The sequence below is a fragment of the Maniola jurtina genome, chromosome 26 (assembly GCF_905333055.1).
Source record: "Maniola jurtina chromosome 26, ilManJurt1.1, whole genome shotgun sequence".
Lineage (NCBI taxonomy): Eukaryota > Metazoa > Arthropoda > Insecta > Lepidoptera > Nymphalidae > Maniola > Maniola jurtina.
The window spans coordinates 5355978-5372475 of NC_060054.1; the positions used below are offsets into that span (position 1 = coordinate 5355978).

The 16498-nt window shown below is 36.6% G+C and overlaps 3 protein-coding genes across 3 annotated transcripts in view; 1 reads left to right on the plus strand and 2 right to left on the minus strand.

Annotated features, from left to right (window-relative positions):
• LOC123878575 (protein ANTAGONIST OF LIKE HETEROCHROMATIN PROTEIN 1-like) overlaps positions 1-16498 on the plus strand; it is a 151832-nt gene that overhangs the window by 4885 nt on the left and 130449 nt on the right. The gene's annotated exons all lie outside the window — the stretch shown is intronic.
• Positions 10072-12392, minus strand: LOC123878572 (putative nuclease HARBI1). The gene is made up of 2 exons (XM_045925846.1): positions 11800-12392; positions 10072-10912 (listed from the first exon to the last, which is right to left on the minus strand). The coding sequence occupies exons 1-2, from the start codon at positions 12247-12249 to the stop codon at positions 10139-10141; spliced, it is 1224 nt and encodes a 407-aa protein (XP_045781802.1). The 5' UTR covers positions 12250-12392; the 3' UTR covers positions 10072-10138.
• LOC123878585 lies at positions 14346-15130 on the minus strand. The gene is made up of 2 exons (XM_045925858.1): positions 14764-15130; positions 14346-14678 (listed from the first exon to the last, which is right to left on the minus strand). The coding sequence occupies exons 1-2, from the start codon at positions 14962-14964 to the stop codon at positions 14520-14522; spliced, it is 360 nt and encodes a 119-aa protein (XP_045781814.1). The 5' UTR covers positions 14965-15130; the 3' UTR covers positions 14346-14519.

Genomic DNA, 16498 nt, shown 5'->3' on the forward strand with positions numbered 1-16498 from the left:
CTAGGCAAGCGCGTTTCACCATCAGCTGCATCGGGGCTTTCAAAAGAAGAGTGAATAGGTACCTTCTAGGCAAGCGCGTTACACCATCAGCTGCATCGGGACTTACAAAAGAAGAGTGAATAGGTACCTAGGCAAGTGCGTTCCACCATCAGCTGCATCGGGACTTACAAAAGAAGAGTGAATAGGTACCTAGGCAAGTGCGTTCCACCATCAGCTGCATCGGGACTTACAAAAGAAGAGTGAGGTACCTTCTAGGCAAGCACATTCCACCTTAAGCTGCATCATCACTTCCAGCAAACCTATTTAATATTTGCATTGCCTGTCCAGCGATGTCTATTAAGTGGCTTAGTTGCTGCGCTCGATTTCTCTCAAATTCCAGCCCTTGCTCTGCGACGTCAGCTAAGCGTCCTAGATGGCGCGCTGCATCTCTCTCGATTTGCAGCCCCTGTTCAGCGATGTCCGCTAAGCGCCCTAGATTGCGTGCCCGATCGCGGTCGATTTCGAGGCGCTGCTCTTCATATCTCTGCGCCCACACAGGTGGGTCATCATAACGACGCCTCCGATCTGAAATTATTGAAAATTAAGATGATAATTCTACTAGACACCCGCGACTTTGTCCGCGTGGATTTAGGTTTTTTGAAAACCCGTGGGAACTCTTTGGTTTTCCGGGATAAAAAATAGCCTATGTGCTAATCCAGGATATTATCTATCTCCATTCCGAATTTCAGCCAAATCCATCCAGTAGTTTTTGCGTGAAGGAGTAACAAACATACACACACACACACACACACACACACACACACACAAACTTTCGCCTTTATAATATTAGTGTGAAGTGTGATGTGAATGGTACTAATAGTCTCTTATTTGTAACGAAAATATTTTGACGAAACCTACACCAGTGGTGACCACCGCAATAGTATCCTCTACTAGTCTCCTAGCAATAGGAATACATCCAAACTATATATTTGAACTAGCTGATGCCCGCAGCTTCGCCCGCGTGGATTGGTCAGATCCCCTGCAGCATCAGGATTGAGGAGTTGGACTCCAAATTTTTTATGAAACAATGTCGCAAAGTTCCTCTATCGATTAAAAAAGAAATGACGCAAATCGGTTCAGAAATCTCGGAGATTTCGGTGTACATAGGTAGAAAAACACAACTCCCTTTTTAAAAGTCGGTTAAAAAAGTAGCCTATTTTACGCCCTGGTCAATCCTCTACTTGCCTGTGAAAGTCCCGTCAAAATCGGTTCAGCCGTTCCAAAGATTAGCCTTTTCAAACAGACAGACAGACAGACAGACAGACAGACAGACAAAAATTTTAAAAACGTGTGATTCAGTTATGGTATCGTTCAAATAACCATATGAGCTTAATATGAGGTAGTTATTTCGAAATTACAGACAGACACTCCAATTTTATTTATTAGTATAGATATGTATAATATTTTTTATGTATAATATAGTATTGGTACTTAAAAGGTCGTCGAGGGGCCCTGGCTTGCTCTGCTGTGCGACCACTCCTTGGTCCAACTTCTACAGAATCATCTGTAGAAGACTCAGGCGGTGGGGTCAGAGGTGGAGGTGGAGTGGGCGACAGATTTTGAAATATCTCCTAAGGGGATAAAAAAGGAATTTGAAATCTGCATTGTCCACACCGATGAAGTTGCAAGCATAATATAGTTTAGTATAAACAATAATGAACTTAGTTTTCATTACAAATAATCTCTATGATTTTTTTATACATATTGTTTGTTTGTTTGTTTTACTTACGCGGGAAGGGACAGCAGATTGAGTTGAAGGTGGTTGAGGTGTCACCTGTATATTGAATGCCTCCGTATTTTGCAGCTGAAAATTTAAAACTTTATACATAAATAATTTCTTAATACAACTGCATAGAGTTGCAGGTTCTACTATATTTTATCATGTACCAGCCTATATTTGTCATCTCTTTTAAGAAAGAAAGAAAATTAATTTATTCATCTCGTTTCTTAATTTATTTATTCTCAATTATATAATAATAATATATTCTCATTAATTTATTCTTTTGTTACATCCATTATCATCATCATCGTTTACCAATAGACATCTACTGGTGTACATAGGTTTCTTGTAGAGATTTCCACATGCCACAGTCTTGCTATGTCAGTGATCACTTCATTTTTTAACCCCCGACCCAAAAAGAGGGGTGTTATAAGTTTGACGTGTGTATCTGTGTACCTGTGTATCTGTGTATCTGTCTGTGGCATCGTAGCGCCTAAACGAATGAACCGATTTTAATTTAGTTTTTTTTTGTTCGAAAGGTGGCTTGATCGAGAGTGTTCTTAGCTATAATCCAAAAAATTGGTTCAGCCGTTTAAAAGTTATCAGCTCCTTTCTAGTTTTCTTGTAGAAAAGAAGGTTAGATTGAGGTGTGCGGGGTGCGCGGGGAGTATTGAAAGTAAACACGTCCTCTTAGTTCGAGCTTTACTCGTAGACTCTCAATTGAAATACATATTATTATTAATTAAGGGCTATACTACACTTAAGGCTATACTACACCACAAGATAACCCTTAGGTTCATAATATTCAAGTGTCAATTGACAAATCGCTGCTTTAATTTGATAACGACAGATCTCAAAAATGTACTTTTTTCAGGAGAGCAGTTTAAATAAAACAAAAAATTGACTTATTTATATCTTTTATTTTAATAATGGGAATCCTTTGAAATTAGCAAAAATCAACGTATAATCTAAGAAATGTTCTTATATTATTGACCTACTTAACTCTTTCAGTACAAAAATAACACATAAACTTGTAAAAAATAGCGTGCTTCAGACATACGTCAAACAGTTTAAAATTGAATTATTATCAACATTGGCATAAACCATAGAATGACCTTTAACTTGACAACATCCTTTCGTGAACAATGACACTATTCCTAATAGAACAAATGTAGTAGGCTAAGCAATTTTTATACAATGACTCATGTATTTTTGATGCAAATCTTTTGGAGTGGATATTTTAAAATAATGTAACATTTACAATTACATTGCTATTCTAAAGAAAGTGAAATACAAAACTAATGTATATTTATTACATAATGGCATACCTTGTTTTGTATGGCTAACTTTCTATCAATCTTCAACGTTAAAAAGATCACAGAAAATACTCATTAGTAAATTACTTTATTTTACAGAATACACACTACACCCAAAATTGCAAATATTAGCTAGTATCTGTTTAACAGAAACAATGTTTTAATAACAATCTCCTACCACAAATTATGTATGACTAATGCCACAAGCCCACTTTAACAAAACATAAACTTTTTTCTAATAAAATAATCTTTTATTGAACCACTAAAATCAAATAAAATAACACAAACTTCAAAAAAAAATGTAAAACTATGTACAAAAATTGTCTTATAAGTTTCTGAAATGGTAAAAAAAACTATGTCTGTACCTCCATAGGTATACGAACTATAACTATTATGAAAAAATACTTTTATAGATTCTCAAAAAATGGGGCGTAAAATCTGGGAATAAGTTTTTTATTTAGCAAAGTAAGTAGGCCTTTTTTCTTTTTCTCACATATCATCATTTTAGTTTTGTAAATTTTCTTTAGTGAAATATTTTTATTACTAGTGCTACTGTTTCTTGTTTTTCCAATATTTTCAACTATCACTTTCTTGAACACATCACTTTCGTATGAATTTTTATAATAAAATGAGTAATTTTCTGTATCTTTTGCTTCCACTTTTAAAACGACAACATCTGTAATTTTAACTATTTCTTTTTCTGTATTTTTAGTATAATTTTTGCCTATGGAAGTAGCTAAACTTTTTATATCAATAAAATCATCATGACTCAGTTCGTGAACTTTATATGGCGTACCTGTTTTCTTAGCATTCCTAATTATGTGGGTATACTGGTCTGGAGTATATATAGGGCCTGATTTCAAAGTTTTCTGTATTTGCCTTTCAATCACAGAATGAGCACTGTCGCCCTCATTCTGTGTGTGCCCTTTAACTAAAAATTTATGTGTGATTGTGTTGATATAATCAAAATGATGAACTATATACATATAAAGTGCTATTATGTAATGATTTTTTTGTTGTCCACAACAATTGTCGGAATAGAACACTAAATCTAGCTTGGAATCAAGGTTATCAGCAGTTTGTATTAAATTTTTAATGTACTCCAGAACGCAAGTCCCAATCTCAACAGCCCCTCTTTTTGCTTGGCCTTCGTGCCAAACAAAACAAGTGACATCCTTATTTTTTAAATTGCACACAGTAAAATTATAGCAGTTTAACTTAGAGACATAATAAAAATTAGATACCTCGCCCTTCGGACAACTCATTGCAGCTTGGAGATCATAAACACAGACGATAGTACTATTATCTGCTGTGTGATTCTTATCATCATCTTTTGCCTGTCTCGATAAGTTCTTTTCTTTTAAATGTTTCTCATACTTTTCCTTAAGTATATTTCTTTCTTCTTCAGTGGAATTAGAATATGCTGTGCAATCTTCGCATTGATCCTTTTTTGGTTGAAAAAATGAAATATTATTTTCATACGTAAATATATTATAATACATAATGTAAGTTGCGCTCGGTAGACCCTTCGATTGGCATTCAGCCACATAATCTCGATGCAAATCTGCTACAGTCTTACCACCATCTATGTATACACGTTTAGTATCCGCTCGACAATAGTGGCTCTCTATTTTCGGTATTGAATCAAGGTGCTTTCTAATGCCTTCTTTAATGGCTGGATCTATAGCATGATGGTTGCCGTGTTTCCCACGTTTATCTTGCTCCAAAGATCCCGATGGCTGACTTTTTTCGAAAACTGTTCTAATAGGGCGATCAGATATAGCTAAGGTGGCCTTAAAATATTGTTTACATACTCTAATACGTTCGCCATCTACTGTCAAATAAAAAGCATTATTATTCCCGCGGTTACTGTTATGAACTTTGTAAGAATATCTTGGTTTAATAGTTGAAGTATGTCTCAATATGAACTCTCTTTGTTTTTGCAGGTCGCCTAGGCTCCAATAAGTATCAAAAATCTTTTTTCGCTGGGTTTCTGATATTTTATTCGTACATTTTTGTTTGCACTTCTCACCACATGGAGTCTTCATTGATTTTTCTGGCACAATTTTACCACATTTTGATGTGTATTCCTGTCCTCTATTTCTCAATGTCTTTGCTTGTACGCATAACCATTTTTCTGGATTTAGCTTACGTTTTCGGGTTAATTTTATTGTATTTGATGATGGTGAAAGGACTGCAGAATTATCAGGATCAGTAGTGTCTAATATAGTTCTGGAATTTGCCTCTGAATTGAAGCTTGTTTCAGGATTCTGGTTAGAAGGTGCAATCTCATTTGAGAGACAGACTGATATGTTATTTTCTACCACTGGATCTGATATGATAACGCCTGCTACGTCACGACTTTCTGATTCGGAATCCGATGAGCTGCTTGAATCAGAAGAAGAAGAACTGCTGGAATCTGAAGAACTGGCACTAGATGAGATTCTTGAGCTAGACCTTTGTTGAGAGCTGTTTAAATTTGTAATTGCTAAATCAGACTGATTCTGTTCAATATTGCTGTTAATTTCGATAGCTGTTGAGGAGGTTGGGGCAGCAAGACCAGTTTTATCACGATCAGATTGCCTGTTTAATTTATTATCCGCTGTTTGAAGAGTGGTTTCGGAAACATAGTCTCTTTTGTTCTGTAACGGCAGCAAAGGCTTACGAATATCAAAAGTAAACTTTTTATTTGGTACCTTTTTGGTTTTAGAATATCTTTTCTGTCGTTGTGTTGAAAAAGTTTTATTAATATTAGTTTCATAACTATCCGAATCACTTAATATTATATTATTTTCGTAGTCAGGATCCTTGACACTATCGTCTGAACAAAAATCTTGTTCTTCTATAGGAAATTTGTTAAATACCTTCTTGTTTTCAACCAGCAAAGGTGATAATGCATTCCTTTCTTCGTATTTTTCAGGACCATAATCAGATACCGAAATTGGCAATAATTCTTCTGAACTGATATTATTAATTGTGTTTTTCTCCATGTTCATGTTTTTAAACATCTGAAGAGTACGTCTATTATTCACTGCGAAAGAATAAAATAATAAGATTAGATCATAATATTGTAAGGTATTATTTTCAATCCATAATTTTTTGCTCCCACACCATGCTTCATCATCATCATCATCATAAATTACCAGTCGCAGGACATCCACTGCTGAACATACTGGAACACATCCCCTAACACCATACTAATTATAATTAATGTCACATTAAAAAATATTATTTTATTGCAATTATCTTGAATAATGGCGCATGTTCAAAAATCATTCAACAATAGCACAATAAAGTGACATATTTGGCAAAGAATAATCGTAAAACTTATGACCTTAAAAACGAAACAGACATATTTCGCATTAGGTCCCTAAATTAATAAAAATAATAATTGAATATAAACTTATTTTGAAATACGCTATTAAGTTTATGTACTTACTTGTTTTGATATTGTCACAACACCAAATACCACGTTCTTTAAGTGAAACAAAACACAACTATCACATCAAAACTTTTTGAATATGGTCACAACACGTAAAATGACTTTATCTAAGAAAATATTCTAAAAATAACAACGAACTATTTCGTTTTGTGCCTATATCGTAGAGAAAATGCGAGCGTCACCTTGCGAGAATTCTAAGCAACTGGCGTTGTGTCGATGTACCAACAAAATGGCGGTCAATTTCGACCAATCAGATAACGTCATTCAGTCACGCCACCTAGCCAAATATATACATAGGAATATGAGTTTTATTCACAAGATGCTTAAGGTTAGTTTGGGTAGAATGGTAACATTACAAAAATAATGACACATTTAGTAATGTGCCACTGTCAAATTAAAGCAGCGAAATGTCAAGCTGTCAAGATGGACGTTGCCTAGATATACATAATTATTTATTTGAAAATTATGTTTTGGAAAACTCAAATACTTTGGATCGTAGGCGCGGAATAGTCCAAGAAAATCGGTTCAGCCGTTTGAAAGTTATCAGCTCTTTTCTAGTTATGTAACCTTCACTGGTCGGGGGTGTTGAAATTTTTTAATTTACACTTGTGATTTGATCATGTAGACAGACTTCAAGCAAAGCTCTCACCACCGCCCGCTGAGTACTTTGAGCTTTCTTATGAGGCCCATAGTTAGTGATAATAATATCTGATTTTCTCATACATATTGTTTGTTTTCTTTACTTACGCGGGAAGGGTCAGCCAATTGAGTTAACGGTGGTTGAGGTGTCACCTGTGTATCGAATAACTCCGTATTTTGCAGCTGAAAATTTAAAACTTTATCACACTAATATTATAAAGGCGAAAGTTTGTATGTGTGTGTGTGTGTATGTTTGTTACTCCTTCACGCAAAAACTACTGGACGGATTTGGCTGAAATTCGGAATGGAGATAGATAATATGCTGGATTAGCACATAGGCTACTTTTTATCCCGGAAAACCAAAGAGTTCCCATAGGAGTTCGAAAAACCTAAATCCACGCGGACGAAGTCGCGGGCGTCAGCTAGTAAATAAATAATTTCTGAATACAACTGCATAGAGTTGCAGGTTCTACTATATTTTATTACTAGAGGATGCCTACGCGACTTCGCGACTTTGTCCGCGTGGATTTAGGTTTTTAAAGATCCCATGGGAACTTTGATTTTCTGGGATAAACAGTTGCCTATGCCAATAACAGGGACGCAAGCTACCTCGGTACCAAGTTTTATACAAATCGGTTAAGTGGATGGGTTTTTAGGAATCCTGTGGGAACTATTTGATTTTCCGGGATAAAAAGTAGCCTATGTCCGTCCCCGGGATTTAAGCTAACCCTGCACCAAATTTTGTCAGAATCGGTTAAACTGTTGGGCCGTGAAAAGGTAGCAGACAGACAGACACACTTTCGCATTTATAATATTAGTGTGGATATACCAGCCTATATTTGTCATCTCTGAGTTCCACATGCCACAATCTTGGTATGTCAGTGATCTCTTCATTTTTGATTTGATCATGTAGAGAGGCTTTAAAAAAAGCTCTCACCATCACCCGCTAAGTGACTCTGAGCTTTCTCATGAAGCCCATAGTTAGCGACCATGTCTCAGACCCATAGGTTGTATACAGGGTGGCCAGAGAAGTGACGTCCAAAAGCAAAATTTGGGTGCTTCATATGGAGAGGTATCCAAATCACCCCCATGTATGTTACGCGATTTTTTGTAGTTTTCAAGTTATGATTTTTTTTAATAGGTTTTTAAAAATTTCGACCAGCACGGCTTTAAACATTTTTTTTTAAAAAACCAAGACCATTTTTTGCAGTTTTTTTTTTGTAATTTAATCGTTATGAGCAGTGCTTTAATGCTCAAAAATAATCAGGTTCGTAGCGTTAAGGAAAACTGCAAAAACTTTGAACTAAATCAGAAAAATTTCGTTCAAGCGAGTAGGACTTGAATTTTCAACATTAAATTAAAAATTGAAAACGCTGGTTTTTTAGTTTTAACGTAACTTTAAAAACTGCGCTTGGCTCTTAGGTTTCATAATAATACTAAAAAAAAAGTACTAAATGGGCTTTATTTCGCTGAAAACAGGCTTTAAAGATACTAAGGTGGAAAACTCTTAGGAGAAAAAAAAAAGAGTAAAAAATAATTATTGCCTACTTTATTCTTCCTAAGGCTAAAAATTATCACAAGAAATGCTTCAAACTAATAAAAAAAATATTCACCTTGAATTTTTTTTTAATTTGTGTTTTTGTTGTATTTTTGTTAGTTCTTATTTGTCATTGATGAGTTAATAAAACACAGTTCATTTAGATAAAAATTATTTATTTACAATAAATTTTCAAAATGGCGGCCCCCGACAGAAATGCACAGTCTACACCTACGCAAGAAATTTTCTTTTAATCGTCTAAAAGCGTCCCTGTTGCTTTTTATTACATGTTCGACTTCATTAATTTTAGACCTTAGTTCTTGTTCACTCGAACATTCACGGGCGTATGTTATTTCCTCGTAATAACCCCAAATAAAAAAATCAATGGGGTTCAGATCAGGAGAGCGTGGAGGCCACCTAATGGGTCCATTTCGTCCAATCCATCTGTTAGGATAAGTTTCATTTAAGTAGTTTCGTACTTGCGTTGCGTAGTGACATGGAGCACCGTCATTTTGAAACACCATGGTTCGTCTAAGTTCCAGATTCACTTCTTCCAGCAACAATGGTAGATCGTTTTGTAAAAAATTGTTGTATGTTTCAGCATTAAGTCTGGACGGCAGTTCAAATGGACCAATTAATTCACCGTTGAGGATCCCAGACCACATGTTTACGCTGAAACGATGTTGGTATGACGAGTCTCTTATGGGTTGATTACACCTAACGAGTACAGTGGCGAGTCAGTGTCCTCGGCCGAGTGCTCGGTTGGTATAAACACTTTAACGAGTGCTCGGCCGAGTGCTCGGTCGAGCATAGAGGCGAGAGAGTCACTAGAATCCCAATCTGTTTACTAGGCCGAGTACCCACCTCCCCGCTTCATTCTTCTGCCCCCGCAGCGACTCGCTGTCCCGCTCGGCACGCGTGAACACGCACTCGCTTGTCACTCGGTCACTCGCCACTCGGTCGTTCGTCACCAAGCAGTGTGCGTGTTTATGTTTTTGTTTTCAAAATTATTATCCTAATTTCAATTAAAATGGCCGCTAATAACAAATGGAGCTTGGAAACAACGATAAAATTTATTCAGTGTTACAAAATACATGAATGTTTGTGGAATTTTTCATCACCCGATTACAAAAACAAGGACAAGCGTAATGCAGCACTAATTGCAATAGTAAATGAGATGAACATCAACGACTTTGGTGTCACAGAGGTGAAGAACAAAATCAAAAATTTAAGATCAACTTACAGCCAAGAATTGAAAAAAATTGAAGACTCAAAGAAATCGGGAGCTGGAATAAATAATCTTTATGTCTCAAATATAAAATGGCTCAAGGAAATGGAGGAGGTATTCATGAATGATCTGAAAAGAAAGACGTACGAGAATGTGAGTATCAATTTTTATTTACGTTTTTACAACTTAAAACATAACTATTACTTATGTAGGTCTTTTAGTTAATCATTCTATTTTGCCATGGAACGGCGCCTGGGCCGGAGAAGTATTCTGCATATTTGTTACGTAAATCTCTTGCTACCCTCCCTGCATAGTTTGTGTTGTGGTCGGTAATGTTTGGCAAGTTGTTAATAAGTTCTCGTCTCCAAGACCCCTCAGTTATAGTGCCTGAATCAGTGTCTTCTTCATCAACACAACCTCGCCGAAAATATGTACTTGAACTTGTCTTTCGTAGCCAATTATGAAGAGCGCATGAGGCTCGTATGATTTTATCAGTTGTGTCAACATCAGTTGGTATACGCCTTTGGAAAATTTGAAATCTGCTTGCCAGAATACCAAATCCGTTTTCAACTATTCTGCGCGCTCTGGATAAGCGGTAGTTAAAAATTTTTTGCGTCGTTGTAAGATTGGTACCACTATACGGTTTAAGTAAATACGTTTTTAATGCGAAAGCATCATCGCCCACTAAAAAACCTCCCTTTGGTAATAAATTATTTTCGAGACTGTGACGTAGTGAGCTTTGTCTGAAAATTCCTGCATCAGAGTTTCTGCCATTTGCTCCTACATTTAAATAGCGAAAACAATAATCATGGTCAACTACAGCCAGTAAAACAATACTGTTCGAACCTTTGTAGTTGAAATATTCACTTCCAGAATTTGGAGGCGCATCAATCAAAACATGTTTGCCATCGATGGCACCATGACATCCAGGAAAATTCCACCTAGTTCTGAAACCATCTTCAATTTCTTGCCATTCATTATGATCTGGTATCTGAAACAATTTTATTTTGTTAATTACAGATTCAATCGGTGTCTCAAATTCACGGTCATCAAAATGCTGAGCAACAACAAAGTGATTTACAATGCGTAGCCTCTTCTGAACAAGCAAATCGTTCACAATCTACAGTCACTGATGCCAATGCTACAAATAATACATCTACTGGCACTTCTGCTACTCCTTCACGACCAAAAAAGAGGCCTAGAGAAATTGTAAAAGCCATTAATGATTTAAAGACGATGCACGATAAAGTATTTAAAGAAGAAGAAGAAACACCATTCGACTTATTTAGTAAAAGTGTTGCAATGCAATTAAAAACAATGTCAGTGGAAAATGCGTTAAGGGCACAACAGAAAATTCAATGCATTTTAACCGACATTGGGATAACTGATTATAGGGAGAGAACAGCTTCATCAATCTCTACCTACGAGTCAGTTGCGACTCCAGCATCTACTTATTCAAGTTACGATGAAACGCTGACGGCCGGCACATATGAAGTTGGTACTGAAGATAGTAATGCTGTTTATTCTTATATTATCCAAGAACCAGAAGCATCAACAGAAATTACTGCCACGGATGATCTCATTCACTCAGCTATGCAGGCTGCTTCTGTTAGTAGTAATAGGTCTGAATAGTTTTAAGTACTTGTGTAGATACTGATTTTTATTAACAATAAACCGGAATTAAGGTAAATAGTGGTTTAATTAAATTATATAACTACATAATTAACCTATAGCAGTCCAACGCTGCACGTTCACACTCTGCTTTCAATCATCTTCTTGAATAAGTAGCGGACCCCGATCGATAGGTAAGAGTAAAAGGCTAGGGAAGATAATGATGATGATCATGTGCCATACTCATTTCACAAGTAAAACACTTACCCTCACATATAATTCTAAATAGTTTACGATGGCGTCCAGTACTTCTGGTATAAACACTGATATCGCAGATCGAGACACTCTATAAAATGCTTGCAAATATCGATAGCTTATCCCAGCTGCTAAATAACTTAATGTTACTTGCAGTTTAACCTTTGCTGGTATAGCTTCTCTCAAAATTGTATCTTGTCTTTGTATATATGGTGTTATGTTCTCCAGCAATGTCTCAAAACGTTCTACAGTCATTCTCAAAAGTGCCTTGAATTCTTTGGGATCTTCTGACTGCAATCCATTAAAAAGGCTATTAGTTGCTCCAAGGACAGTTCGCCTTAAAATCCATGTTCTGGTCCAAATTCTTCGGTCTTCATCTTCTAATAAATCCCACAATTGTTTAATAATGTCTGGTAACAGCCGGTTGAAAACCCGTTTAAATTCTTTTTTTTTGCGATCCATTGCAGAGCGTGATCAAAACTGAACTGACTCCCCACTGTAGTAAATACGTGTGAACACCCACTCGGTAACGGCGACTCTCTCGGCCGAGAGCTCATTTACTGACTCGCCACTGTACTCGTTAGGTGTAATCAACCCATTACTGCGTGTGGGTTTTCAATTGCCCATGTGTGGTAATTATGAATATTGAATAATCCAGTTCGTTCGAAACGTGACTCGTCAGTCCACAAAATTTTATTAAAAAATTCGGGATCTTCTCGCTGTCTTCGCAACATGGTTTCGCAAAAATCAACTCGCAACTGATAATCGGTTGGCAACAAAGCTTGGACTCGTTGAATGTGATACGCGTGGTATCCTTCCTCATGAAGTATCTTTTGAATCGATGATCTCGGGATGTTCAGATTACGAGCCATAACTCTCGTACTCGTAGATGGATTCCCACGAACTTCTTCTAACACAATTTTTCTGCGATCTGGATCGACTCTAGGGACGCCTTCCCGACTGCCGTCTCGACCAGGAATGCGGCCCGCCATTAAGGTATTGTGCGTGTTAATAAATACACGATGGTCGGGATATCGTTCAGGTTGCGGACCACCTCGGCGTTGAAGATGATCACGATAAAGTCGTGCTGCTTCATGGCCGTTGCCTCGAGCAACTCCGTAAAAATAATGCATTTCTGCATACTCACTCAATGTGTAGCTCATCTCTACTTCCAAGTCAACAAAGTCCAAATCACTAGGCAAAACAGAGTCCAATAAACGAGCACAATAGTCAGATAAGTAGGCAGCGAAATCCGTAAGCAAAGCGAGCGTAGTGGTAAAGAGTAAGTGACGAGACGAGTAGCAGTTAACACAAGGTGAGAACGACTGAGGGACGTGATTCTTATTTGCGCTTGCACCGGTTATTCGTTGTTTCTTTCGCTTACACCAGTTCTAGCCGTACCAGAGAGTGAGAGAGAAAGCAATATTCTTTACCTGGCCTATTGTTATTCTCGGTAAAAGGGATACCGTACTGCTAAATTTCCGAGAACAGGCCCCTCAACATTCATTATAAAATTAAGTAAAATTGAAAATGTTCAATCTTCATCTTCCTTCGAATCTTAATTTAATTCATTTATTTGTTGGTAATCTACAAATTTTCTATCATAATTAGCGCCAGGAATAATAAAATCAGCAATTAAAATTATTTTTTATCAAATTCCTTTTTTACGAATTTTCCACTTCAGTACCTTTGATGCCTGATTTCAGCGAAATAACACCCATTAAGTACATTTTTTTTATTATTATTAATAAACCTAAGAGCCAAGCGCAGTTTTTAAAGTTAATTTAAAACTAAAAAACCAGCGTTTTCAATTTTTAATTTAATGTTGAAAATTCAAGTCCTACTCGCTTGAACGAAATTTTTCTGATTTAGTTCAAAGTTTTTGCAGTTTTCCTTAACGCTACGAACCTGATTATTTTTGAGCATTAAAGCACTGCTCATAACAATTAAATTACAAAAAAAAACTGCAAAAAATGGTCTTGGTTTTTTTTTAAAAAATGTTTAAAGCCGTGTTGGTCGAAATTTTTAAAAACCTATTAAAAAAAATCATAACTTGAAAACTACAAAAAATCGCGTAACATACATGGGGGTGATTTGGATACCTCTCCATATGAAGCACCCAAATTTTGCTTTTGGACGTCACTTCTCTGGCCACCCTGTATAACATACATTGTTCAAAGACTACTACTTACATTAGGAAGAGGTATCTGCACCTGCGCATGTCCTGCGTACTGTTACGATTGGACACCCGAAAGGGTTTTTAAACAAGTGTAAATTAAAAATTTATAACACCCTCGACAAGTGAAGGTTACAGTAACTAGAAAAGAGCTGATAACTTTCAAACGGCTGAACCGATTTTCTTGGATTATAGCTAAGAACACTCTCGATCAAGCCACCTTTCAAACAAAAAAAACTAAATTAAAATCGGTTCATTAGTTTAGACGCTACGGTGCCACAGACAGATACACAGACACACAGATACACAGACACACAGATACATAGATACACACGTCAAACTTATAACACCCCTCGTTTTGGGTCGGGGGTTAAAAAAGGATTGGTTTTACACAGAATAAGATTAACTTTAATGTACTTGGAAAAAACTTAGAAATACATTAAGATTTTAAGAGACGTGCAACCTCTTTGAGTTGTTAGACCGGACTGACTGAATCCACCCGATCCGACACCTCGTCAAGATCGAGCTGCTGCTGGGTCAGCTCCCCAGCTTACAATTAAGGGATGTAACAGTACGATACCTCTCCGACTATCTGCAAAATACGGACCTCCGTTAGAGACAGAGGTCTTTTTGGTGGCCCGCCACCCGTCCCGCGGGCATGCTGCCGTAGCGCAGTTTCGCGCTTGCGCGCCTTATATTTCAGTTCATACCAGTACTGGAAAATATGATAAAATTTAATTTGTTAGTGTGTTTTTTTACGTTTTTAGTCCATTTCACTTATCAAATGCCTCACTGCTTACCGTTTTCCAAGCTTTTGGTGACTTGGTGGCCCCATCCCCAAGGCTATTGAGATTTGAGGCGACATTGGCCCAAAACTCCTCAACTCTTAGGCTAGCCAAAGCGCCCCCTATCATGCGCCCTCGGGCTATATCAACGTGGGTTTCAAGGAGGCACAATAGTGCCTCCACTTGGGCCAATGATACAACTCTTGCCTTGGGCATTGAAATAAGGGATGGTTGTTATGAAGATAATAAAATTTGGGTATGTTTTTATTTAATTTGTGTAGGAAAGATTTGAATTATGGTAAAACTTACTTACTTTTCAATTCAATTTTGTTTTAAATATTCAAATTTCAATAAATCACGTCGTAAATACCAGGAAATATGAGTAAATACATTGATATTGACACTTACATTGACACATGACATCGTATTTACCATTAGACAGATAATAAAAATAAGTCCACTAACGCCAACTACTGTTGAGAATTAGTAAACTCGATTATAATTCATTCGCTGCGTTTAGTTATTGATTTTGCATAACTGATATTAACGTTAGAATTCAATGTTGTAAGCTATGAAAGTAAATTTTTATGATAAAATATGATAAGTTAGCCTAAAAAGTTGCATTGTTTTATTATACATCTTAATTCTTAACAACATAAAAATTGAGTTTCACAAAATGCTATTTGTATAATAAAACGCAATTCTATGATACGTTTTTAAGCCACCGGTCACTTTTCGGTCTTTTTTTGATGGCCATTTTTACACAATTCGAATTGACTTTAGCGATCAAATGACCAATCGTTTTGAATAATCATGATGGTCTAAACCTTACACAATCGCACTGCAGGTTTGAACCTGACCCCACATAGCTGGGATTCACGGAGGTCCGGCCGCCTAAATTAACGAAGCTCCGCTTATCGTTGCAATGCAGGCGAGCGTCTTGCTATTGCTATTCGGAGAACTGTAAGTTATCTCATATAAATATTATTCTCAAGAAGGGTCTACGTGTAATATCACCAACTAAAAGTATCGGTTTACAATAACAAGATTAGAAAGACTTCGTGTTAATGAATATAGTAGAATGAACGTGTTGGAAAACACTGATTAACTTCTGAGAAAGTTAATAACAAAAGACTTTTATATAAAGGAATTTATACAAGAAGTTAAAAGGAAAGGAAAAAGAAAACACTCAATTCTTGTGTTTCTTTTAAATTTGACATTTTGAATTTTACACTTTACAGAACAGTTTTAAATTTTTGTGTTTATATTTTTTGTGTGATTTATTTTATATTTCTGTGTGTTTTTATTTTTATTGTTTTGTCTTGTGTATCAAAGTATCCAGATCGGATTCCTAATTTAAAATTTTAAAATGGCAAAGTCAGGGAAAGTTCATTTAGACATTCCACAAGTTCCTATCGAGGGTGACACTAATACACCATCCCCAGCATTTTCGACAAACTCGAGTAAAGAGAACGAAGTAGAAATTGATCTAAATATTTTATTAAAATTGCAGGCATATGGGGACACGTTGCCTTTAAAAAGGGCGTTACGAAAAAGCTTCTGAGCGTGCAGCGCGCATTCGCTATCAAGACAACAAAAAGTTACAGGACTACCTCCACAGTGGCTGCAATAGCACTGGCGCAGTTCACGCCTCTCGAGTAAGGGTGGCCCCCAAAAAGTACAAGCTGCACGACAGCTGCTCGGTGTTCCAGGCTGAATTACTGGCCATCCAACGAACATGCGCCTGGGC